The following is a 27,751-nucleotide window of genomic DNA, read 5'->3' as shown; positions in this document are numbered from 1 at the left end:
GTGAGAACTAAGGAAATATAAACCATGAAGGCAGCTTTAGGTCAAACTGGTCTACGAGAAGTTTCTTTAAAAAGTTTCATATGCCTGGAGATGAAGAAGATGAAGTGTAGTGTATCTACTAAAGTCTATCATTCTGTTTTGCAGTTAAAATGCCGGGTAGGGGGAAGGGGTCGGAAACAGACTGAAGGTCCACTTTTAAAAGAAAATTGTCATGTAAACATTAAGATCTTTTCCTGTCTCCCTTACGACAAAATAAAAAAGGTAAAGCCATCAAGTAGTAATATCCTTACCAATTCCCAACAGCAGGAGGTTTGCGGTCCACCTAGATCGAGAAACACACGAAGAAGCGTGTTCGGAAGCAACAAGTAGAAATGTAGGCGCACTTTTTTTTTCAAGTATACAATTTTTTATTTACAATACCCTATAAAAATGTAAATTTAGAAACTTTTAATTTTTATTAATTAGAACTAAACAAAAAAGATAAAGCACAGAAAGGAAGAAATAATAATCAAGTGTTCACTTGATCGGCTGTGAAGGGGAGGGAGGAAAGGCGCGCAGGGGCACAGTCAGTAGATCAGGGCAGAGGGAGGCACCGGTGGGGCCTGGGCCACAGACGGGAAGAAGCGGAGATGGGGGACAGGACAGCTGGCTGTCAGGGAGGGCTCACTGTTGTACAATACGTGTATGTGCAAAATGCTTCTCCTTAAATATCACAACCTGTCCCCCCCACTACATTCGAAATGGTGAGAATAGCAAAATGTCTACCGGGACAGCCATGGACAGTTAATTCTGATTTAATATTCTTGAGGGCCATAATCACTAGAGATGAAAACCCCATATTCTGGTCGATTGCTGAACGGGAGAGGGCTGAGCGAAAAGGCTCATGGCAGGCTGTCCCTGCTAGGTTCAAACCCAGGCCCCGGCTGCCTGGGAATGGGACCCGGGTGAGGCGAAGCAGCGAGGACAGCAGTCCTGTGCACAGCATGGACGAGACTGACGAGCAACGCGGGCCGAACCTGGCTTCCAAGGCTAGGTTTGGAGGTTTCTACCCAAGATGCCAAATAAAAACAGGGAAGAGAGAAGTAAGAGCATGGCTTACTGATGTAGTCTCGGGAAGACGGAGTGAGTGTGCGAAAGCTATGCTGTGAAACAGACTCCAAGTTAGGGTCCTCTCGGGCAATCCTCCACGCACTTGAGGGGACAGGCTCAAGTACACTGTAGCTGCAGCAGGAAAAAGGCTTAACCGCGTGCTGTTCCCGCCAAGGCGGGCAGAGACAGCGGAAAGGAAAGTGGCGAGGAGATACAGGACTTCGCAGCCTAGAGTGGGCATTAGCCAATTAAGAGTTCCAATTTTATTAAACGTGCTGCATACCCTATATTTATATTAAAGTAAGTAGAACCCACCAAATTAATTACAAGATGGACAACAAACAGATTAAAAATACATCAGCTAGTCTGCAGTTAGAGAAGGGATGTGTCAACTAAATATTTCTTAATCTAAAACTCGTTCTTTAAGAACCCTCTGGAGACCACATAAATGTACGTATAGGGGTGTGTGGTGCGCTTATATATAAACTGATCTCTAAGTAATCGGCTCTCCTACAGTCTTATTAACACGGGGCAATGAAAAAAGACTTCAACAGGATGAGGAAAGGAATCCTTTGGCAGGCTACAATCTACTCTCAACTGGAGTAGTGGTGGTGGGATAAAGGGAGAGATTATATTTGTGTCTCTAGGGCAAAGAAAATGCAAAATTGAGAAGAATTGAGTAAAAGCAGGACATGCAGAATTGTAACATAGACGGTAAGAAGAAAACAGTAGAAGTACCACCCAGCCAAACTCCCAGAGCAGAGGGGAAACACCTAGCATTCAATGACCACCCCTGTGAACAGGACGCTTTGGGGGAATAAGCTACCTTCCCTCCCTCATTAAAATCAACACTCCATCGGTGACGGCAGCAGTGCAGGCGGCAGCCAGAAGGACGAACAGGACACGCGTGGAGGTCTTTTATCGTATCCCCTGAACTAGCCTACGATGTAGAGAGAGAGAAAGGAAACCTGTATGAATGAGTTAAAACAGAAAGAAGCAGTTTCCTGTATTAGAGTTACATCCTTGTATGAACTCTCATAACAAAACACCTAAGATATTTCTACCCGTAGCATTTATTCAGCCACGAGGGTTCTGCTGCACGCAGCACAGTGCTTTACATCGGGGAGATGATACTCATATATCTGACAGAAGTCTTTTCGTCTCTTCCACCAAATTCAGGTTTATGCCCCCAGATCTCCTCAACGTAACTTCTAAAGTGCCAACTTCAGTGAGATGTGAACTGTCCTGTTTCAAACTTACTGCAGTTTTGTCTCCAGCAAGTTCAGTTTCTGTCGGTCAACATAACGAGAGAAGAGGGACACTAGGTTTGTGGGGATAGAGATTGGCTTGGCTAGGGCTGCCTGGGGAATCCGCAGAAGTTCTCGGGTTGCCATGAACATCACCTCCGTCCTGACAGGGAAAGCCGACAACAACGTAGTAAGAAAAAACAAAAAAAACAAAAAAATGAAAAGATTACCCAACACAACTTAAAATAAAAGAAGAAACACAGCCCAGACTGACCACTGGTTGCTCTGCATTGATTCTGTTGCGGGGTCTGAACTCTGCAGGTCTTCCCCGCGGCTCAGGACGACAAGGAGCAGTGACAGGCCGAACTGTGGGAGGAGACAGGGGGCATCAGACAATACTCATCTCATCCCGCCCCACGCGGAGGGTCCCAGCCCTGGACGGGATACGGCACAGAATCAGAACAACCCCACAGCTGTGCTCTTCCGCGAAACCAGGCAGGATCAGACACCCGTGAGCTGAGGCCAGGGCTGCTGCCGGCACAGCAGCAGCAAGCACACTCAGTGGGAGCGGGAAGCCCCTCCGTCCCGCCGGCCTCTGCTCCCCACCCACTGTAGGGGAAAGACAGCTTTTCCCTGCCATGGATAGTGCGGGATTCCCATTTAATACAACAGAAATGGATTAAATAGGAAAGTTAAACGAAGACAAACTCTGATACAGAAAATTAAAGTTCATAGAAAAAATAAACACTAAATAAAGAGTTTAAATTAAGAAAAAAGGTGTTAAGATCTGTGGGAAAATGTACAAAAACAGTAACGAATGATCAGGGTACAAAGAAAATCTCCTTAAAGAAGGACACACCTATCTGGAAATACAGGCTTAGAAAGTATGTTAGTAAGAGTCTAAAGGAAAAGAAAGAGAGGAAGGATGAAGATATAGCCACCGTATCTAGGATTATTAAAATATAGCAACATGCCGTACAGACTAAGACATGTAAAGATTTGTTTTACTCAGTGGGGACGAACAGCAGAAAACATGTGGCCTAAAGCAGCACAGGATGCAAACACAAACGGGCAAGAACCAGGTTCAGTGCATACATCACAGCTACAGCGGACCACAAGGAGAAGCTGCGGGCATTCGGGGATTCCACCCCTCCTCTCCGAGAGCACCTTGCAGAGGCTGACCTCGCCTTTCCACCAAAGTGCCCTTCATGTCGCTGTCCGAAAAATAACCAGCTACAGAATCTTGTCCGACTTCATGCTCGTCCACTGCCTTTACCAAAACTGAAGCTAAGAGACCACATACCACGGAAGGCACATAACTAATCACCCCAGAACCCCCGTCTTCTGTCCCCTCTCTCAGCCTCTGACGTACTTCCCGCCCTTTAGGGCCATGCTGGCAGGTTTGCAGGTGCAAGAGGAGAGGCCCTGGGTCTACGCTGTCATCTACTGCAACAGACGGCCCTTAACAATGCCCACTCTGTAGCAGCTGTTACACTGAACCGTTCACAACCGTTCTCTCATCTAAGTAACAGGACAATCTGAAGTCGACATCATCACCTCCACCTTGTAGATAAGGGAACTGTGGCTCAGCAGAGTGAAATAACCCACTCAGGGTCACAAACGTAGAATGTGGCAGATAAGGAGTAGAAACCTGCTCTGTCTAAAAAGCTCATGTTCTTTATTCCATATTATCCTTTCCCCTTGGGTTTCTGGATTTTTAACCTGATATAAATGAAACATGAAATGGGATGTTCTATTGTGATTGAAATAAAATACGAATGTAATATGAAATGCGGTATCTTATGACAGGGACCACTACCTACCTACTCAACATGCTTTCTTCTTCGTATTAGATCTGATTTTACTTGTGGTAACACTGGTGTGAACTAAAAGATGTTTTCCAGCCTCCTTGCAGTTAGCTGTGGCATGTGACTAAGACCTGGCCATTGAGATTAAGTGGAAGTTGGTAGTTAGAGCACCTGGAAAAGGTCCAAATAGGGAGGATGGGACGGTCCTTACACCTTCTGGCCCTCTGCACACGCCTGTCTTTCTGATGCAAAGTGGAGCCTTGAATTCCACCACCACCGTGGGCCTGAGAGGTCATGAGCCTGCAGCCACTGCTGGACGGCGGAGAAGGGAAACTGAAGGAGCTGCAACCCTGACACTGTGGAGTCACGATACCAGACTTGTTCCACATGAGGCACAGGACATTCTATTTTGTTGAAATCACTGTTATTTCTAGCCTGTGTCACCATGAGCTTAACGTAACTCCTAACTGAAAGAAACGTTTTTTTTTGTTTAAACAATTGCCACAGCAGCCATTATTTTCACACATAATTCACATTTAGAAGCCGCGCCAAGTTCAGGGAGATAAAAGGCAAGCCCACCTTGTTCTGGAGCACAGCAGTGAGGTGAGGATTGGAGGGCGCTGGTGCAGCTGCACTCTGAGGTAGGTTCATTAGCTGTTGCAGAAGGCTGGTGACGGTCACTGACGGAAGATGATAGAGAAGGAGGGAGAAGGGACTCAATAAGCATGGCAGCACCTACAAAAAAAGAAGCAGCAAGCATCACAGCCTGGCAAAGGTCCCCTCGGTCCCCTCGATCCACGGGCACGGAGGGAGGGATGCTCGGCTGCACACTCTGCTGCCCGCGGCAAGGCTGAACGATGAAGGGCAGACAAGTTCTGCAGATACTATTAGTGTCTTAACAACGGACTCACGGCATCTGCGAATTATTCCAACTCAATTTGCACAGGAAATGTCATGACTTGTGTGAACGAAGGATGGAGAGTGTAAAATCACTTCCCCAATACAGCCAGGTGGATGGTAAGACATCTGTATTCATCCCACAAATATTTAAATGCCTGCCATGTACCAGGCACCGTGGGCTAAAAATAAATGGTAAACAGGACAGACCCTGGGGGATCTAAAGTACAGTGGAGGAGCCACAAGTAAACTGCAATTTTGATACATCGTGAGGAGCACTCCAACACAGGTCCATTCTGAGTGCTACAGAGTCGGAGAATCATCTTCAGACTTAACTGTATCTTGTTTTACCTTTATAAAAGCTCAATGAGGAAATAGAGAAATGATTAATCAATTTTGATAGAGTATTAGAAAAGCTAAGTGATCAGCGTTCAGTTACAAAGCTAGCGGCTAGAACCAGACTCCACGGCTGCTGGATTCCAGCCTGCTAGTCCACTCATTCCTTGCTGACTGGGAAGTTACAATACAGAGCCACCAATACAGCTAGGTTTCGACACATGAAATCAAGAGTGCTTCCAGCACCAAATGCCCAGGGTATATAAAAAGTGATGATTGGTTCTACTTTAAGTAGCATCCAAGGATGGAGAGTGGACTCCTTTTCATCATCTACTGCTCTACATAAACAAAGCTTAAAAAATTAAAGCACCTTTAAACATACACAAAAAGTACAAAGAACAGTATGATGAAGTCCATGTATCCATAACCCCACTTCAACAACAATTCCATCAAGAGGCTGCCAATCTTATTAAATCTGTGTTCCTCCTATATCATATCATTTCATCCATAAAAACTTCAACTTGTTTCTTTAGCAAAATCTCTCACAATATTATCATACCTAACAAAATGTAATTCTTTAATATCATCTAATATCCTTTCCAAATTCTTATTTGTCCAACTGTCTCAAAATGTCTTTTAGCAGCTGATGTTTTTTAACCATAATTCAAATAAGACCCACACGTTGCACTTGGCTGGTAAGCCTTTTAAAGTCTGTTAACAGTCCTTCATCACTGCCCATCTCCTTTTCTCACGCTATTTATTTTTGCTGAAGAAACTGGGTCATTCATCCCATAGTTTGGATCTGGCTAACTGCACCTCTGTGGTGTCACTCAACAGGTTTCAGTATCCTGTGTTTCTTCCCACAAAAACTGACAATTAGAAGGGTTAGGGTTAGGGTTTGATTAAACTCAAGTTCACTGGAGGGTCAGGGTGGTGCTGTGTGCTCCTGCTGCATCAGATCAACATGCGCCGAGTGCCTGGCTGTTCCCGCTTAGTGCTGTTAGCAGTCATCAGTGCGTTCAGGTGGTGTCAGCCTGCTCCATTCAGCTTTTACTTAATGCTTTTAGTACCAGTAATGGTTGCTGGTGAGATCGACTGCTTTTCAGTTAAGAGTTGTAAAACAGCAATTTTCTAATTTTATCATTTCTTTTGAATTTATTAACTGATATTCTTCTGTTAAGAATTTTCTATTATCAACTCGTTGGTCATGATGACATTTGGTTGTAATGGGGCAGGCTAAATGCTTAATTCTTTCTTTATATATCAATTTTTAGAATAATGAGTTGATGGCCTGGCAATCTCTGAAGGTGACTAATATATTTTTTTGTATCATTATGAATTCATTAAGTTAAATGTATTTGATCTATTTCAATCCATGGCTATAATTTTTCTTTCTGATGCAAATTACCCCTTTGTGACCAAAAAGAGGCCCCTTCAAGTTGGTCTGCACATCTTTTACATAGAACCTTAACAATCTTTCAGCTTCCGTGCCTTCTGACACAAGATATTCCAGGATTATCTTGTATATTTTATGCCTCAGACCTAGAGACTGTTATTACTTCAAAGAAATGGCATTTACATGTGGTCTGTTACTCTTTAACATCTATAGGTAAAAAACTTAGCCCCTATATTTAACCCAGCTTTCCTCACTGGTATGTAAGCTCCACTGAAGCAGGCATCTTTGGATTCCTACCTCCTAGCACCTAGAACTAGGTGCTGTATTTCTAGGATCTAAACCATGCCTAGTACATCGAAGTGTTCAACAAATATTTGCTGAATGGATAAAGCTCTCCCAGACTTCTTTCTGCTGATGAGATCCTCTGAGGGTAACTGGTGAGCACCTGCCTCATTCCTACACTTTATATGCTGTAAGGTAGCTGTGACTTTTAGTCTTGGCTTCTGCTTTCTGGGATTAGCCTTAAATCCTTAAACTTTTCTCCCACCCATTACTCATTCTTGAAATCTTAAAAAAAAAATAATAATAATAATATATATATATATATATATACACACACACACACACACACACTTGTCTCAACTCACTTCACTTTTTTCAATGAGACCTACACTTCTCTGCATTTCTTCTGCAGAAGCTAAGATATCAAGAAGTTCTTTTAACTCAATTATTATTTCAGAAGGAATAATTTTCAATTCTTTCAGGTTCACTCTCATAAATTCTATTATTCTAAACTGCACACGTAATAATACTAGCCCTTTGTGCTAACCTTACCGACTTCCTGTTTTGAACTTCTAAGGCTATTCTAAATATCGCTAATCTTTCAAGTGTTATGACAGGGATAAGCAGAGAGCAATTCTTACCAAGAGATAACTTGTAAACCTGATGGTCATGTTTCAATTTCCAGCCCAGTTTAGATAAAATTATTTAGAAGTATTGGCCCAACTCCTGTGGGACACCATTCAACTGAAGTCCACAGGTCAATGTTAAGCTACTAATAACAGCCCAGTGAGTGATACTTTATATCCAACAAAGTAACCAAGATCCTAAATTGCAAGTTGAGTGAACAGCAGACTCAGCTGGGGACCTTCTTACAAACACAGAAGCCCTGATCTTTCCTCTGTAAAATCTGATTCAGCAGGTCTGGGGTAGGGCTGAATTATCTGCTTTCCAAGCAATTCTGATACAGACCACAGCTTTACAACTATGTCAAATACGACAGAATTACTGCTTTCCTTATACTTTGTAACATGATCTGTTGGATCAAAAATGACATTAAAAATACAGGCCTGGAGTACGCTTTTCACTTTAAATAATCAGATCATTCTGCCAGAGGTTAGACAAAACAACACAAAAGGGGAGTAAAAGATATCTGGGTTCTAGAAATCTTATCAATTACGAAGACCCAAAGGAAAGATGTCCCCCACACGGTGGATCACCTCGTCTTGTGCATCTTTCTTGATAAGGAAAGGGAGGTTCCTGGCTGTTGTCATGAGAATGTCAGCTGCTTGCTCTGTGGAGAGGAAAGGAAGAATACGGGCAACCATCCTCTTCCCTTTTCGGATACACATGATCTGTACAAAGTGGTCATCACTCGGCCTGCAGGGGAAGACAATGCTAACTTAGGTCAGCAAGAACAATGTGAAAAGTCCCCTTTTCCCTCTTACATGTTACTGAATGAATATACTGCATTTATTTTTGCTCTACAATAATCTGTACTATAAAACAGTGAGAATCATTTCTAACTCTCAATCAAATAACACAAAGTAATTTTTCAAGTTTCACAAGTATTAAAAATCATCATTTCAAAAACTGTGTATCAAAAATTTAATCAAACTGTATGTACTGATTTCCTTTATTAACTTTTCAGTAAGTACACAAATGACATGGTTAATATAGCAAAATCTAAAAATAAATGTAAGAAAAAAGGACACAAATATTCATAATCTCAGAGTTAATTTATTAGTTACTATTCTGAAGATATTTTTGCTGTGTATTGGATATTTTTATCTTTCACAAAATAGGGTCTATATAATTCATATGGCTTTGCTACTTGACTTTTTTCACTCAACAACTTCTTGTGAACACGTTTCCATGACTATAAATATACTTTAACTACATACATTTTAATGGTGGTATAAAATTCCAATCTATGGATAAACCCAAATTTATTCAACCAGTTCCCTGTCAGCCCATCTCTGGAAAAAGCATGTTGAAAAGAAGGTGCTTTTTCTTATGTTCTGTTTTGTGTATGTCCTGGCTTAGAAGAATCACCAATTCTCTTGAATAGGGAAAGAAAAAAAGGGAGCTATCAGGAGACACAATCCTCTTGCATTCATCAAATAAATATTTGGGATTTATAGAACATTTACCACTAGCAAAATTCTGTTCCAGAAACTGGGTGGGAGAGAGATGACAGAGATACAGAGAAGATGATGTATTAAGGAGCTTAGTCTCCACTGGACGACTGACTGGTTTCCATAGCAAGTGAGCATTCTATAGAAACCCCAAGGAAGGATAAGCGTTTATACTTTTCTCTTAGTAGGAAAGAAAACATGAAGATTACAAGGTTGAACATTAGCAAGCACAAACCAGGTACAATCTGTCAGCTCAACAACAGAAATGAAATAATGTTCCCCCGGCATCTCCAGCACCTAGCACAGTTCCTGGTAGATACTGAATATGTACTGGTTGAATAAATAAATTCAGAATAAATAGATTTTTTTTTTCCTGGCTGGAAGGAATTATGAAATGTTTTATATGAAGTGGCATTTGAGTTATTAGGCCAAACTGAAAGACTCTGAGCTTACTCAGAGGGTCAGAAAGGAGGTCCAAAGGGTAGAAATGTATAAAGCTCAATTTAGCAGAGGAAGGAGTTCAGCTAGTCTCAGGTTTTCACCTAAGTGCACAATTCTTACCTCTCTTGTCCAGGCAATTTCCCTCTTAAGTTGTCATACATGCTACAAATTTTGTGCTTTCTTTCATCCGTCAGAGCAGGTCGCTCTTCTTCCAGACTTAGGAGGTAACGCCTTTCATAATCCTCCACGTCGAGGAGGAGACTATAGGTCTAAGTGAGAGACAAAGCAAGTGGGTCAGCATCCCAGAGTATTACATAACCCACCTCGCAGTTTAGGACTACCAGATAAAGACAAGAGAGTGAAACTCATAAGGATGGAGAGAAAAAAAGGTGTTCTTTTGAACCCAGAAAAACATAATGAAATAACTTAAAAAATTCTTCAAACATCGTTTTCTGTCCCTCCTGGACCTCTAAAGCCAGAAGGCAGTGGCAGGGAAATGATTACACGCTTTCTAAATTTTCTAGCTGCAACAACAGCACCATAACACAAACAATCTGCACCACTGCTCCAAGTGATGCCTTACATCTACAAAGATGGTGACAGTTAATCTTGCTCCTGGGTGCCAGGCACTGATCTAAGCACTCTGCAAGTACTCCTTTACTGAGTACTCACTCACCACAGCCCAGTGGGAAAGGGACTCTATCATTTTCATTTTTACAGATGAAGAAACTGAGGACAGCAGAGAAAGGTTAAGTAACTTGCCTAAGTTCACAGACTCAGTGAGAAATGGAAGACATGATTCGTAGCCTGGTTCCAAAGTCTACGCTCTACGGCCTGGCAAAGTGGTCCTTATGCCTTATAAACTAACAGTCTATACATTACCTCATTTTCCTTAGAACCGAGGACAATGCCCAGCACCCAGCGAGTGTCCAATAAATACATGTGAACTGATTATTTAATAGACTTCCTTAAATTCATGGGCAGAACAGTGTAATTTTTATTGTTTTCTTAGAAAGGTGGCCTGCCCCCAAACACTCAGCTGTTAACTGAACAAGCCTGGACAAAACCCCAGGACGTCTAACTGTAACTGCGAAGTTCCTTCCGTGAGGCCATAGGTACAAAACACCACCTTTCTTTCTAGCGTGCCCTGTACACAATAGGCACTTAACATGAATGCATCCATTACATTAAAATCATAGAACACCGATTGTTTACTTGTCAGGCACACATACATTTAACAGTTTCTTACTCGAAACCATAGCAACATATTCCACAACTTACTTTCTCAATTATGACAAGGGTTTTTCGTCTTTTGTCCCGAACCTGTTTTTCTTTTGTCTCCTAAAAAAAAAAAAAAAAAAAAAAAAAAGACTATTCAGTGTGAAATCTTCACCCATGCTAAAAGTAATTTACTAAGTGTGCATATGTAATTCCACATGTGATAATACTTTGAGAATCTTGACTCTTTGAAAGTCAATAATCTAAAACAAACTAATGTGGACAAAGGTCACAGAGTTGACTGAAGCAACCTACATACCCACATACAAACTACTGAACTGAATTCACAGATAGGCAAAAGATAATGCAGAATGCTGTAGAAGATGCACATACAGGAAAATCTTAAAACACATAGAAAGTGGTAATTTTAAAAACCGGAGCCAAAAGCTGATGCTGTCTGCAGCGAGTGGCCCAGTTCAAAAATTTTTGCCACCCCTGGTCCTGCCTGGCTGCCTTAGGCATGAAGGTGTTAATATCTTAGCACATCTGTGGAAACCCAGGAGGTGTGACATGCCAGGTGGGAAGGTCCAGGTTAGACTAAAGACAAGTCTACCTCGCCTGATTCTAGTGACCCCAAAAGAAGCAGTGATGAGCTTGAACACACCATCCTGTGGACACTTACATCATCCTCACTCCGAGATGTCACAACAGCATCAATCATTTTTCGGGGGTTGTTCACACTAGAGACAGTAAGCTTTCCCAAAGAGCCCTCAAACTGCACTGCAAGGACAAAAAATTACAACAAATGAACAGTCAGCAACACAAGTTGGCAGTTTTCAAATGAGATCTTGAGAGTCTCTATTCTCTACTCATAGCTAACAAGTTACTACAAAAATGTGTATTATCTAAAGCAATCTCTTATCAAAATTCATCCTCTCCCATTTTGGGGAGTTGCAATAATAACCAAATAAAAACCTGAAGTATTCTCCCCTAAGCCATTTTAAGGATACTGGAAATTTTAACAGGTTTTAAAAAGTCATGGAATCTTAGGTAGAAAAGGATCAAAAGGCCATCCGTCCAGTCATTCATCCCAGGCTTGAACAGGCTTATCTCTGCATTCGTCAAGGACAATGGGACTTTATAAATCAGTTTCAAACATCTCCATCCAACTGTCTGGACAGTCATCTTTATTATATCCTGTCAGCAGCAGTCACACTTCTCTTTACGGGCGAGGGGACGGGGACCTTACCTGGCTTATAGGCGTGCTCCAGTCTGGCCACCTGAGGGGTAATGAGCTTGGTGCGCTCCTTTTTAGGGCCATCGCCTTGCACTTCTTCAGCAGCTGACAGTTTCTCCAGTTTTTCAAAGTAATTCTACCACAGGAGGAGATGTTTCAGTTGCAACAGGCACCGAATACGGCTGCCCCTTATCACTGAATAATTAGTTCATACCCCTGGTAGTAACACTACTTGTACTCTACAAATGTACTGACTTCTAATTTTTGTCAGATTGCTATAAATTTAATCAAAAACCCCAGCCTTCAAAGTAATCATCAACAGAAATACCATTAATGTTAGGCTGCCAATATTCTGAATTGAAAGAACCAGATTACTGATGACAAAGGGATTTGAAAATATTGGTCTGAGAGCTTCTGTATGTAAGAAACAAAAGGCATACATTCAGACCTTCTAGCGAACAGTGTGAGGTTCTCCAGCTTGAAAAGAGGACAGAATTTGCTCAGTCAATTCTTACCCACTTGAAGACGGCCTCAAAAGAAAACTCCATCAATATTTAATCCTACCAATACTTAAATGAGTGTCTTCACCAGGGTAAGGGACTAGACGATCATCCTCAAAACTGGCACAGAGTACTTACCTGGTAATAAAAGTCATCCAGGTAGGGATCAGTGCTTTGCAGTTGCATCATCTGGATTTTAGAGACCCAATCCTTCTCTCGCTGCAACATGAGATTGGCATATGGATCCTTCCGGAGATGATCCTGATGGCTGCTCCGGTGACTTCCTCTGTCTCCTGCACCATTGAGATTCCGATGCTGACTGAAAGAGACACACATGCCACATTCACTTCCCCTGGATACGTGAATTATGCCTCGTAACGATACAAGAGTAAACCAGGCCAATTAAAAAAAAGAAGATTCTCCTTTGCTTCTGTTAAAGATTTGAACACAGGCCAATTTGACTCCAAGTCTATATGCTTCTTAAAAATCTATTGAAAATCATGATGTACTTCAAATATAGAGAAAAGCCCAGCAAATACTATGAAAACATCCATTGACTCATCATCTAGACTTAATGAAAAAAGGTTACTTGGTCAAATTTGCTTCAGATACTAACAGGGAATATTAAAGCAGCAAGTGTTAGGTTTACAGCTGAAAGCCTGCTTACGTATGCCCTCCTGGATCCCAGTTTCCAGCTCCCCTTCCCTCCTACAGGAACCACTATCCTGGCCTCGGTATGCTTGCTCCCTGACACGTTTTTATATCTTTATTACTTGTGCATCCACCTTTCAATATTAAACAGAACTTTTCCACATGCCTCTAAGTTTTATATAAATGGTACTGGACATACAATTCTGCTCCTTGCTTCTCACTCAGCATCATGTTTTCCATATTTAATCATTCTGACAACATACTCAAGCATGTACTGAGAAGGAGAACTGTCAGGAAGTGGTGTAACCTAGTAGTGTTGATAAACTCTGTTATTTACTGCCAAATTCTCTCTCAAAAGGCTACATGTCTATTCCTGCCAGCAGTGACAGTGCTGAGACACATCAAGTTCTGCCTGTCTGATGATGCAACATGGTTATCTAATTTCAATCTGCACTGTTCTGATTACAAGTGAGCTTGAAAATCTTCTCATTTTTATGAGCCACGTAGGCTTCCTCTATTGAAAACTGCATGCTTGTGTATGATGTCTTTTGTTGCATAGAAATTCAATATATTTTTACAATTTTATAAAAAATATTTTTAAACACCTTTATTTAATGGTAATTGATATACAAAGAACTGCACATATTTAATGTGTAGAATTTGGTTAAGTTTGGATGTATGCAAACACTTGCGATACCATTAGCATAAGCAGACATATCCAATGCCTACCAAATTTCCAACTCAGTATCATAAAACTGAAGGTTGAAGAAATCTTATCTTATATATAAGAATGACTGATGGATTACAAGCTCCAAGAAGGCAGGGATTTGATATGTCTGATTCTTTCAATCCCCAAAACTGACCAGAGTGCCTGGTACACAGCTGGGGCTACATATATAAATACATATTTGAATGAGGACTAAATAATTAGAGGTAAAACTAAAGACAGGCTTTACATAAGACCCAAATGTAATGCTAGAGACTATTTCGAGATTACCTGTGAGCTGAGATGGTAAACAAAGGTAGTTAAAAGTATGGTAAGGACTTGATAAGGAGTGAGTATAAAAACGTTAATCCCTCAAAAAAAAAAATCAGATCTAAACTATATTTCAGAATTCTAGTAATTTGGAAATAAGTTGATAAGCTCTCATCATTTAAAGCTTGTGCATCAAAATCATAAAGCAACAGCATATATGATCTGACTTCACCAATTAAAATAAACTCAATACTAATCTTAAAAAAGGTAAGCTAAATCAGCACCCAGTTACAGTGTCAAAATGGAAAGCTAAATGAAGAAACCACAAAAGAGCAGAAAAGTACTTACTTTCTGTTCTGTTGCTGTCTCTGATGTAAGAGTCGACGGTGCTGTGGATGAAGGTGAGTTGTGTCTGGTCTAAACATTGGGGCCTGAGATCTAAGAAAAAAGGGAAAAGATGTTCAATTCTGTTGTCCTGATGATTTGCAGTTTTAAAGAATGTTGTCAATATAGGGCGATTTCATACAGGTTCACCCAAAAGGAATGCTGAAGTCTACTCTAAGGAGATCTTTCAGAAGGAAGACAGAGCTGTATTTTTAATGTCTTCCAAAAATGCTGATTCTCAACCCCTAACAGGACAATCATAAAATCTGAGTGAATCAGCAGTAAAGCAGTTAAATTCTTTTTCTTTTTGCTCCTAATTGTTAAACAGAAGTCTCTAAATAGATTTAATGTACTTAGTTTTAACTATATAGGAATGACATTGAAAATATATGTGTGATGATTAATTTTATATGTCAACTTGGCTAAGCTGCCCAGCTATTTGGACAATCACTTGTCTAGATGATGCTGTGAAGGTATTCAGTAGATGCAATTAACATTTACAATTGGTTGACTTTAAGAAAACATCACCAGCAATAGTGTGGGTGGGCTTTATCCAATCAGTTGAAGGCCTTAAGAGGAAAAACAGGTTTCCCAGAGAAGGAATTCTGCCTCAAGACTGGAACACAGAAGTCGGGCCTGAGTTTCCAGCCTGCTTGCCTGCCCTACAAATTTCAGACTCAAGACTGCAACTTCAACTTATAACAGAATTTCAAACTTGCTAGCCTGCCCTATGGATTCTGGACTTGCCAGCCCCATATGCCTAAAAGTCGATCTCTTCTTTATTTATCTATATCCTATTGGTTCTGCTTCTCTGGAGAACCCTGACTGATACAGTATGATACGTAATAAAACATAATTTCTTTGAGGCAGGAATGTGAACCCCCGTTATAAAATGAGAGTAGAAGCAAGCAACTAGCCAGCACTGAGATTAGCTGACAACTCAGCACCTGCATCTCTGTTCCTTAGTACAAGATCATTCTTGTTATGTGATAAGTACTTTGTATATATGTAAGCATCCATGTGTTTGTAAAATGGATTTAAGTGAGACATAAGAAACTTTACAAGAAATAAAAAAAGGTGATTAACTAGCAATGTGCAAATGTACAAAGGAAGCATGTGACTCAAGGGAAATGTGATTCATAAGAAAGCTGGAGACTGTCAAACATTTCTGTGTTTGGTAACTGGAGGATCAAATAACATTTCAAAATATATCACCTGCAGATATCAAGGGACTTCTATGTTGTAATACTAAATGTCAATGATCAAGAGACTTGGCTGACAATGGATAAACAGTGGCATTTGTTCCATATACCTCAGGTTTTGCAGGTGAGGTCCTGGGCCAGGGGGGTGCTGCGGAGGAGGCGGTGTAGCAGGGGGTGGAGCACTGAAGAAGGCACGGAAGCCTGGTGCTGGGGGAAGCATCTGCCCAACTCGCCCTTGCAGCAACTTGGGATTCATGGCAGCCAGTGGACTGCCAACAAATCCAGGGACCCGTGCAAACTGGCTGGGAGACATTCGTCCAGGCTGTAGCTAGAGAGGGACGAGTTCTTAGATTTAGTTAATCAGCAGGCCCCCTTGCTTTTATCCACAGATAAACAAATACTGTTCCCATCAATAATTTTGTTCAGGAAACTAAAACATAAGAGGCAGCAGTGACTGATTAACAACAACAAAAGGGATATCAGCTGGTGACCCTTAGGAAAGGAAGAAAGTGCTTTAGGGGTTAAGCTCTTCATGGGCTTACCTGTGCTCCTCCAAGAAGCTGTGCTCTCTGGAGGGGACTGAGAACAGGAGGAACACTAGCGGGGAAAGGGTGACCCAGTAGGGAAGAATTCTAGAAAAGAAAAAATTGTATTCATACTATGAAAACAGGTGAATCAATGTAATAGGGGAACGCAATAGAAATGCAGAATAAACTTGGCTAGAAAAATTCTCAAACTGCGGTTGAGCCACCCACTAAAGGAATATGAAGGAGAGTAACGCTAGATGCTATAAACCACAATGATCATGTAACACGAAAAAGAAAGCAACAAAATGAGGGACTGTAGTAGCAGGAAACCAGACGATTGCCTCAAGTTTGGATTTCTAAAGACAAGAGTTGAGGTTGGAAACAGCTGAACAGGATGAACCACGTCTTCTGACCTGGGGACTGTAAGATCCAGAAACTCGAGTATGGAGATTGTAAATAACAGGTATAATTTGGGAGATGTCTGTATACTAATAGTGATCACACGGTAGCAACCAGAAAGCAGGTGCTGCACACCTAACTTTCGTTAGGCTGTGAAGGGACAGACGTACCGGGACACTGCAGAGCTGGTTCGGAGACATCCTCTCACCATAGGGAGCAGGATACCGCGGTGGCATCGGGGGCCGAACATGGACAGGTTTCGGACACAGAATCTACCAGGACAAAAATATACACAACTACACTCAATGAAATGAGTTTTTCTCTCCCTGTACTCCCTCCCCTCAAGTACTGGCAGAGACACAGAACTCAATGCAAAGCCCTACATCTACGCAAACTGCTATGACTGTGGACTCACACACAGAACCTCTGGTCACTTCCTCTCACGAGTATCAAGCAACGTGCCACCTTTAACTGGCGAAGATTTAGCTAATTCTCCAGTTATCCCCACCCTTCCATGCTATCTGAGGGAGGTGCCAGCAGATATTCTGACTTGCAAATTCTCTCCAAGAGGATAACTTTTGGTAGCAGCGAGGGAGATGGAATGATAAGAGAGCTGGAGGATTAACTAAGCCCTATTCTGAAGCCCCTGTGATATGGCCGCCATGCTCAGCTCTTCGTGATACATCATGACTCCACCACTTGAGAGGACACTGAGCCTCATTAGGCCATACCGACACCACCCTCCCCCCATACCTTCCAATTGGCCTTCCTTTTCAGCTGCTGGTTTCAGGTGGAGGAAAGTCTATGGAACAGGACTGCACAGGCTCTAGGGAAAGCAGGGACATCTTCAAGGTAAAAAGGGACGTGGACAGTGCTGTGTCCCCGCTCCCCCCGGCTTTCAGCTACCTCTCTGCCGATGTTTTGGGCAGCCAGCAGAACACTTTAAAAAGGATATTTACACTAAATGTGGCTAACTACCCTTTTCTCCCCCAATTAAAAGGCAGCAGCAACAGGAGCAGCACCAGCACAGGGCATCGGGGAATGTGTCTCTTACTTGCTCTAACTTCTCCTCTAGTTGGCTATTTTTCTTTCTAATCTAATGCCTACCCAAAACTTCCACCCTCCTCCCAGCATCACCGATTTCCCAAATAATTTTGCCCAGATTCCCAATATCCTGGGCTGAGTGCCTGTTAATGAGAGGTACCTGCTGGTTGAAGCTGGGTACAGCCATCTGCTTAGGTGGGGTGCCTATGGGGACAGCTCTAACAGGAGGACTCCCAATGACAGGCGACGTGGACCGCCTTGGTAACGCACGCTCAGAAAGGTCCCGATCATCTTCTGGGCCCTGTGCAGGCCTCTGAGGCAAGGCATATTCTAATACAGACACTGTAGGCATTTCCTAATTGAGGAAGCAGTGTTAAAAAAAAAGTTAGCTAGCTTGAAATGTTTCAATAACCAAAACAGATGCCAAATATTTTGAGAGATTATTTTTTAAACTTTCATTTATTTTTATTTCACATCCAGTAAAATTTACCCTCTTTAGATATGTAGAACTGAATTCTGATAAATGCACAGTCATAGATCTACCACCAAAGTCAAGATACAGAAGTTTCATCACTCCCAAACTCCCGCTCTGTTGTCCCTTTCTAGTCAACCTCTCCCACCACTCCAACCGCTGGTGGACACTGATCTGTTCTCTATCCCTGTAGTTTTGCCTAAAAATGACCTTAAGTCATTCAAATCATAAGCTGTCAAATTTGAGTTCCAATGGCTCCCTTCCAACCAATTCAAAGGAAAGCACAGTCAAGTGAGCGTCACCACAGAGTTGGAGGGAGGCTACAACCGACAGGCACGGCTGTGGGTGCTGGGGGATGGACTCAGCCTAAGACTGGCAAACGACATTCACCTCTACGTTGCTTCAGTAAGGGCAGGGTAAAAACAGGAGCCAACTTTCGGAAACTAGGAACTCTGTATAAAGAGAAAAACTTAATACCTGAGCAAGCAGTGGTCCTCGGATTCGCCTCAGAACTTCAGATCCATCCCAGATGCTGGAATTGAGACTTCCTGGTTGGGGCTAACAGGAAAAGAAAACACATACACAAAGTCTGGAACAGTGTGGGCTCTCTGGGCAACTTCTCTGCTTTTGATGAACAGTGCCCCAAGGGAGCTTAATAGCTTAAGAATAAGAAACCATAGTGTTCTAGAACATACCTTATTTCCCAACCTCATCTCTAGATTTGCTATACCACCAGGAATTATATCACCAAATTTCGATGGGGTACATGTAATTCTCTCAGCATGGTAGATTAAATAAAATGGCAAAGCTCAATACTTCACTCTGACTGTGATTCTGCTAGAGTTCTCAAATCACAGTGACTTACTTGCAACACTGGCCTGGTCTGCACTGCCCTCATGATAGCTGGATCTTCTAGTTCATTTTCGATCACCATCTTACTGAGCCTTTCTGCCAGATTCTCCTCATGGTCACCCAACAAGTCCATCTCATCCCTTCCTCCATTGCCTGTTTGTTCACTAACGGCCACAGGCAGCTTCTCTTCCAATTCAGCCAGGCGCTCATGGGCTTCCTGCCAGTCATCATCTACAAGGAAACCATAAAAAACAGAGTTCATGTTGGATTGGAATGAAAAAGTTTCATAAATTCTTCTGTTAACCAAATGAAGAGAGACATGAAATAAGGTTTAAACTAAGGGGCACACTTAAAGTGGGCTTTTCACTATTGAGAACAACTAACATTCCACCAGGAATAAAATTCAGGCATTTAGAGTAATAGCTTAATATATTATCAATGGTGTCCAAGCCATATTCTGAAACCGATTTCTCAACTGGTGATAGATAAGTACGCTATAACCTGTTGGGTTGAGATTCTGCAACATTTCAGGCAAAAGCTCACTGCATGAGCACACAACTTTCTCTTAGATTATAATTGCCATCTTCTTCACAAGCTTTTAAATTCATTCAGTTCATTCAATTAATATTTGTTGAGCATCTATTACATGACAAGTGTTGTTTCAGGTGCATGGGATATCTCAGTGTACAAAACACACATGGATCCCTGCCCTCCTACAACTTTCTTTTAAGCAGGGAAGAGACAGATAGCAAACAATAAACACAATGAATAAGTAAATTAGACTCTATATTAGAAGATGATATACTACAGGAACATGGGGGAAGAGAGGCAGATTGAAAACTTTAAATAGGATGGTCAGAGGTATGTCTCACCTAGAAGGTGACATGTGAACAAAGATTCAAGAATAAGACCATTAGCCATGTGGATACCTAGGAGAAGAGTGTCTCAGGCAGAGGGACAGTCAGTAAAAAGGCCTTAAGAGCAGAGACTGACAATTTTGAGAAGCAGCAAGGACTGTGTTTGGGTTGGAATGATCAAGGGGGGAGAGCAGAAGAAAAATAAGGTCAAAATGGGGGAGCTCCTTCAGGCCCTTAGAGCTACTCGGAAATGGGGGCCACTGGAGGTTTGGATGTGGCTTGACTTTTTGAAAGAATCATTCTGGATGCTGTGATGAAACAAATTTTAGGGGAAAGAGGCAGCGATATTGGAAGCATGAACGTCTGTTAGGAAGCTTCTGCAAGTCTGCCAGGGGAAAGGTGAAGGTAACTGCGACCAGGGTCAGCTCCTGCTCTATGTTAACTGTCTTTGCTATTCCTACACACTTACGATATAGTCTGAAGCACTGACACTAAGTTGCTTCCTAATGTTTTTTAATGCTGATTACGCATTTTTTTGAGTCCCACTACAGGACAGATGAAAATCTTCAGAACCCTTTCACCCCAAACCCATGCATTCTTTGTATATGTTACATATTTTTATTTTTACTTTAGTTTTGTCTTGTACGTCCTATAAAATTCAACAGAGAGAGATAACAGGTAATTCCCTCCATAATTAACATAGAAACACAGGATTCTGAAGAAGTGTCCTTCATGACAATCCTTCCCATATAATTTTTCTGTATGTCTCATTTAAAGGAGAAGGAAGAACTGGAAGCAAGACAAGAAAAAAGTGCCTGGTGTATATTAAGGGCGTAATAAACAGTAGCCACTTAGAAAAAAAAAAAGACTTAGGCTTTCTGAGGTGCTCATGCACAATTTGTTAAAATTATCTTTATTCTTTTTTCCCATTTACAAATACATGTTTGTTAAAAAATTTAAACATCCCACAAATACATACCCCAGAAACTGGAAGTTCCCCATAACTCTACAGGTATGTTAAATTTTTTACAGTGCAAACACATAACTACTATTAATAATGTTATCTCATTCTTTTTCATATCTATATAAGATTCTATTCTGTTGATTAACTTATCTCTTACTGATGGAAATTTGGATTATTTGCAAATTTTTATTAATTTTTTTATATTGCAGTATAGTTGATTTACAGCAGTATATTAATTTCAGGTATAATAATTAATACTGCAATGAATATTATACATATTTTAACATCATAAGCAAATATTTAAGTAGGCTAAGTCTCTTTCAGGGTCAGATTATAAACATTTAAAATTTGCTATTTTTATTACACAACAATGTATCACATAACAATAGTGATCCAAAAAGTGAGGGAAGTGGGACTTCCAAATCTGTAATTTGGTATGATCAGAACCACCGTCTAGCCTTTGGGCACTGTGGTACATTTGAATATACTACTTGTGGTAAAGGGAAAAAACCTTCTTTAGATGAAAATTACAGTACTAATTTAAATCATCAGTTATTTAAAAAAAATTCTTAAAGAACAGTGTAATTAAAAAATCAATTGTGACATTAATATTTGTGTCATCTTTGCTAAGGAAGTCCCGTTTTGAAGGATCAATTGTTTTTTGCAATTTTACTGACTCAGCAATGCTAAAAAATGGGAGTTTATAATTCTGAATTTAGGAATTTTTTTAAAACATTTATTTCCCAAATTTAAGAAATCTATTTTTTGATGGAGTGATTCTAATGCAGTAGAGTTCTAATTTGCATTGTCTTTATTCATCACTTCTTGTACTGTTTACTAACCTTACTGGATCCTATCAAAGATGCGTAATCTATTTGTCCTTAATAATTAATTTAAAAAATACTGGTTAAATAGCCATAATTTGTGAGAATGGCTCTGTTGTGAACTGTTACTTTTTCAAATATGTAAGCAAAGAAACCTATGCCATAGAATACCATCATCACCATTTTAGGTACTTCTAGCTCTTGTGAAAAACCATCTGAAGCAATAATATCAGAGATCACATGCTCTTAGTATAGGAGGATACTTAACTCTCCATCTTTTTCAAATGACCTAGAAATATAGTTACTTAGATATGTCAATGCTTGATCTCAACCCATACTGGTCAAAATGATAAAGGGTATGAAAAAAAAATAACAGAGATATGAAGGGAAAGAGATGCCTGTTTTCCTTCAATTAATTAACCTATACCCTGGTGTGGGTTACTGAATTCCTGGCTGCTTCTATAAACTTAAACTTGCAGTAATTTCCCTGAAGTCTGTCTCAGGAAGATTTCTGAATAAAAACAAAATGAAAAAGAAGCAGAGGTGATTTAATTTTATGGCAATCTCAGTCCCCAAAGATTCTAGTAGCTATCAAAAAAAGGGAAGTAGAAAGAATAGGGAGCCCTTCCAAGTAGAGGCAGGAGATTCCCAAAGATTCCTCAACGACTGTTTAAACTTAACTGGTAGTTCACAATGATTGCATTTATAGTTACTTAACCTCTCTGGCACTTTCCTTCTGCATTTGTTAAAATGAGGATAATAATAGTGCCTACCTCACAAGGTTGCTATGAGGGTTAAAAATATACGTAGAATATTTAGAATGGTCCCTAGCATATAATAAGCACCCCGTAAGTGTAAGCTTTTATTTTTGGAAAATGAGTTGAGATTACTGTGGCCCATTTATTGCTCAAAGATGATGCAAACACTTCTCTACGCAGAAGACAGTGACTAGTTTCTTAAGGAAAGGTGACAAGAGCATTTGTAGGCAATGACTTTAAATAACTACTGCTCTAACAGGAATTATTTAAACATTCACTCCTTGAGTTAAAAACCATTAGGCCAAAACATATGTCATCCATCTGACATTTGACCTCCTGGTTTAAATTCTCTATACCAGCTGTATACCTGTAGAGGTATATTACACAAGTTATAGGTGGCTTAGAAAGTAATTTTCTTTTTATAAATCTGTATAGTATTTACATCAAGATGTTGTAAGAAACAAAGATCTTAACTTTACAATTTAAGTATATTATACTCTCAATGGAAAGGGCAATCTTTTCTCCATTATAAACTTTGTTGACCAAGAAGTCCTTAATCACCCTTACGCCTTAGGCCACCAAGTGGGCCAACCGTATGCTATTTCACCGCCTTTACTTTTTAACACCTTTTCTTTTACCATGTAACCTTAGGGGGCTTCTTCAATGTATGTGTACTTTTCTCTTTTCCATCATACAAAACACAGTTCTGCACACTCTAAAATCCTTTAAAGGCAACAGTTTTCCCACCTTGTGAGAAACGTGGAAACTCGGAAAAAAAAAGACCATCTGCAACACTCTGGAAGTCAATGAGAGGGCAAGACTATTCCTCTTCTGTCCAGGCTCAAGACTGAGGACATTTACTATGTCGCCTAATCTTAATATATTCCATTTGAACAAATTTCATTTTAATACAGACAAATTTACTAGAAAAATGGTAGCATTCAGTATAGTATTTTGAGAAAAAGAGTTCAAGAAAGAAGCACACACTGTTTGAAGCTTCTATTGTATTCTATAGGTTATTACTCAAGTTTCAAATACATTTGCAATTCACATCAGTTCCCTGCTTTTGTAATTCTATTCTACGTCCCTTTCCCTGTGATCTCCATGGAGAGAGAACAGCATCTTAGCTCATGTCATCCTCTTGGACGATCTCATCTCTTAAACTATGGCAGTAATCCAAAAGGTCTTTGGTTCCCTTTTGTAGTGAGTCTCGCTTCTACCTTAAATGCTTCTCTTGCTGTTCCCAATAGCGGCAGTTTTAGCTCTCCACTGAATTTTGTAAACCCTGATTGGAAATAGTATACACTTTCATTTTTGCCAAGTAATTCAACTCAGTCTAAGCTTTAATAAATTTAAACTGTTTAGGTCTGCTGCAAAACCAGTAACCATTACAATACCTTTAAGATCTCTTACTTGTTTTTGATATTTCAACTTTTAGGATACCCTACTACTGCTAAATTTCCTCTTCTTCCTTATTACTTAACTTTGAATATTTGTTGCATATTCCAAAGAGCTCCCACATATTCACACAACCCAATATAAACACAATTACTGCTGCTTTTCAACACCAAAGTCAAAGATATTTGCATTCACCCTCACCTGTTCATTTTTTAAAAGAACAGTTTAATTTTAACTAATTAGTATACTTGTTCTAGGATCCCTAATTCTCGATCTTTATCATGTAAGATGGCTCCCTAAATCTCCCATCTCTAATTATAACTCTGTGGCCTCTAGTTTAGTGTGGATCTTTAATTTTTTAAACTTTTCCAACTCTCAGAATATTTATTTATATCCAGGGATGAGAAAATTTCATCTGTGCATAGCACTTTTCTAACTCGTGAAGACTTTCCATCACCAAAATTCTTGGAATAAAAAACTTTACTCTACTGAATATATTATATGACAAGAGCTGGGTCATGCAACATACTATTGATCAACTGAATTTTAAAACATATATATCTGAATCTAAGCTTTTTCCTAGTCCATTAGTTTTCCTTAAGTTACATGTTCCACAAACAAAAATATCCCTCTTTTAGAATTCTTTTAAGCCTTTGTAAAATGTCTACTTCCCTAACCATTTGAATTCCTATAGTATCAACTTAGAGCCATAGATCACAAAGTTGGAAGGGTCAAGGCTTGGAAAACACTTGGTTTTATAAGTGAAGCAAAAAGAGGCCAGAGGAGCAGGGTAGGTGTTTTGAGTGAAGACTAGACTATTCTTTTTTGGGGGTTGGGGAGGGGTAATTAGGCTTACTTATTTATTTATTTGTTTGTTTATCTTAATGGAAGTACTGGGGATTGAACTCTACCACTGAGCTTTACTCTCCCCCGCAAGACTAGACTATTCTGACTGAGACCAAGAACAGAACAGTTTTGCCAACTCTGTGAACAAGGTTATTTCTAAGACAAAAGCACTTATGAAAGAAGTATTTGAAAAGAGCAAGAGACCAAGATGACATCTGAAAAGAAATATGTCACTTACCAACTGCACCTGACCCAAATGTATCGTCGTTGAATTGATCAATCTCTTCATCTTCCTCTCCCAGGCCCTGAAATGCATCTTCATCTTCATCCAGAGGACAATCCTCCAAAGACTAAAACAAAGGGAAAGAGGTTATTAGCTACTTATGAAGTTCACAATCTCATTTTTTAAATGTTATAAAAATATTCTTACCTTCCCAGTCAACACAATAGCTTTATTATGACTTTTTGTAAAGATGGCATTTTTTCCATCCCCCAATTTCTCTGACATTGGAAGATTTTGGTATCTTTTGAGTTTTTCTAGCCTATCCTATTTCAGTTAACTTCCCCCCACCCCAAACTTTCATTTCTCTCTTTATCAAGAGACTAATAATAGCATTTCCTTATGCAACCAAGAAATTAGGTCTGCAACTTCCTTTCCATCATTGGTTAGAATAGTAATGGCAACTGAAAAATGAACACTTTACTATTTTGCTCGAGTTTTATATGTATTTTTCAATGAAATTCTCATCTTCCCCATATTCATGTCATCTTTCCAACTATTTTATTATTCCCTTTTAAAGCTTTCTTTTCACTTTTCATTCTTCTTCCCTTCTGCTTTCCTATGGGTCCAAACTTTGGTGATAAAACAGAAAGCTAAGTTTTCAATCACAATTAAGTGAATTCTCAAAAAGCTGTGCTGTGGCCAGTTCAAGTTCTGGCTCTACTCTTACAAGTGGTGCCAACCTGGGCAAGTCACATTTTTTCTGATTAATTCATTAAATACCCCTTGAGCATCTCAAGCTCTGTGTTAGGCTCTAAACCACAGCCTCTTAAGTGGTAATGCAGGGACAATACCACCCACCTTGGAGAGCTGTTGTGAGGATCAAATGAGGCAAATATTTAGGCAGTGTGTATCGCTCAACAATGCTAGGTATCACCATAACAATTTAGGTGTTTTCTATTTTAAATATGCCCTCCCTTCCATCTCAGTTTTAATCTGATTTATTTTCCCAGTTTTCTTGTCTTTTGCCAACTTTGCCTAAGGCATCTCATCACCTCTCTCCATGCATATATAAAGTCAGTTTAATCATGGGCCATCCCTATCAAATATCAAGTATATGTGTCCCCAGTTTTCAAAGACAGAATAGGAATTCCACACCCTCTTTGCAGGCATATTTGTGATGTATCTTGCCTGGCTACCTCTTAGCTAGGCTGTTCCCAAAGGAAAGGTTAGGCCAAAGGGCCCTTCTACCCATCTGAAGTCCTCCCAAACTCATAAAGCAAGCATGCAACTACTTTCACATCAGAGGCAACTTTCAAAAGCACTCCCAAATCACAAAGATCTACTTAATCAAAGCACTGCGTTTTAAATTGGAAAGATTCTTAGGGATCATCTAGACAAACCCTTTAATTCTACAAATCCAGAAACTATGTCCAGTGATTAGGAGTCGCTAAAGGTCATACAGCGAACTAGTGACGACGTCAGGGCTCTCGACTGTTGCTACATCCCCGGGACCGGCACCAAAACCACGTCTCCCTCCACTTGCCCAGAAGAACTTCTGCTGGACACGCCCCCTCCCAACTCGGAGGCCTCTTTAGTAAACAGTCTTCGGCCCCAGTCAAAGGGCAAGTCCAGGCCCCCGTGACCCGATGGTTGTCTGTGTGTAGAGGGTGTAAGTAATTGGAGGGGAGGTGGTTTCGGGTCCAGGGCGGGAAACACGTTTCTGGGCTCTCACGGGTGACTCTTCCTCGAGAGACACCAGGTGGGTGCAATGCTCTGCACTCCGCTATCCTCCAGGGGTGTGGGGGGGTGGTCTGGTTACAGCACTTAACGGCCCTCCCTACCCCAAAACAGAGGTCAGCTCTCCCCAGCAGCAACTGATAAGCCAGTCCCGCCCCCCGAAGCCAGCTCCCAGCCCTCGGATTAAACCTGTGACCCCAGACCCTAAGCACTCCTCTCGGTCCCTCGGGTCCCGCCGCCCGCCCCCTCCCCCACAGGAGCTCGGGACGGACGCGCGGGGGGGGTGAGAAAGAAAAAGAGAGAGGGGCGCGGGAGAGAGGGAGGGAGGGGTCACTTCCGGTCGCCACAGCTCACCTCGTAGCGGAACATTCTTGGGGAGGGGGGGGAGGGAGCGGGGAGGGGAATGGGGGAGGGAGGGAAGAAGCGCTGACTCCCCGGGCTCCTCCGCGCACGGGTCCTCCACCGGCTCGCGACCCCTAGCCGCCGCCGTACGCCGGAGCGTGCGTGGGAACGTGCGCAGGCGCGACTTGGGGAGGGCGGCTGCCCCGCTCGGCGCCCGGCGGCGGCGGCTGCGCGGGGACAGATTTGGCGTCCCGCTTCCTAGTCTCAGCGGCGGGAAGGAGGTCCCGTGGCGAGAGACTGCGCACGCGCCGCCCGTCGGGGGCTTCCTCGCGATCCAGACTTGTAGCTCCGCCCCCGGCTTCTCCACGCCCGCCCTGCGCTCAGTTTCGAGTCACGAGTTTTCCGTCACCGACGGGGCGGAGAAAACCCTTGTGATTGTCACAGGATATGGCTTTGAAGAGTCCCAGGTTATGCCTGGCTGGGCTGGGAGAAATGTAAATTCCTGGGCTATTTTTCCAACGTCCAACACGGTCTTCGGGTTGCTTGGCGTCCTCACAATATGCGCCGAGTGGCGGGAAAAAGTAAAAGTTCGGGTCACCAAGGGGGGCTGAATTCAGCGGCACGTCACCCTCTGAGTCAACGGCAGGTCAGGGCAATGATTTATGTGTCTCAAAGTGATGAGGTTGCCCGTTAAAAAAAATAAAAAAAA

At 41.3% G+C, this 27,751-nt stretch overlaps 1 protein-coding gene across 1 annotated transcript; it reads right to left on the bottom strand.

The window, feature by feature from the left end:
• Positions 1 to 383: 383 nt before the first annotated feature.
• Positions 384 to 27,206, bottom strand: PATL1 (PAT1 homolog 1, processing body mRNA decay factor). The gene is made up of 19 exons (XM_074371971.1): positions 27,055 to 27,206; positions 24,979 to 25,090; positions 19,107 to 19,324; positions 18,719 to 18,799; positions 17,930 to 18,124; positions 16,896 to 16,997; positions 16,342 to 16,431; positions 15,910 to 16,127; positions 14,562 to 14,651; positions 12,725 to 12,905; positions 12,099 to 12,222; positions 11,532 to 11,629; positions 10,913 to 10,972; positions 9,752 to 9,900; positions 8,273 to 8,432; positions 4,724 to 4,879; positions 2,611 to 2,702; positions 2,350 to 2,499; positions 384 to 2,029 (listed from the first exon to the last, which is right to left on the bottom strand). Exons 1-19 carry the CDS (start codon positions 27,067 to 27,069, stop codon positions 2,008 to 2,010), a joined length of 2,313 nt encoding a protein of 770 aa, XP_074228072.1. The 5' UTR covers positions 27,070 to 27,206; the 3' UTR covers positions 384 to 2,007.
• Between the last annotated feature and the right edge of the window lie 545 nt (positions 27,207 to 27,751).

Source organism: Camelus bactrianus, chromosome 10, assembly GCF_048773025.1.
Source record: "Camelus bactrianus isolate YW-2024 breed Bactrian camel chromosome 10, ASM4877302v1, whole genome shotgun sequence".
Classification (NCBI taxonomy): Eukaryota; Metazoa; Chordata; class Mammalia; order Artiodactyla; family Camelidae; genus Camelus; species Camelus bactrianus.
Note: the sequence above shows the minus strand (reverse complement) of the source record. Positions and strands in the feature narration are given on the sequence as shown.

Excerpts from the sequence above, each read along its gene's own strand:
- PATL1 (XM_074371971.1), bottom strand. Across the intron at positions 18,125-18,718 it reads GAGGACCACTGCTTGCTCAG|GAAATGCCTACAGTGTCTGT; the intron begins GTATTAAGTTTT and ends TTCCTCAATTAG. Across the intron at positions 16,432-16,895 it reads ACCAGCTCTGCAGTGTCCCG|AATTCTTCCCTACTGGGTCA; the intron begins GTACGTCTGTCC and ends TTTCTTTTCTAG.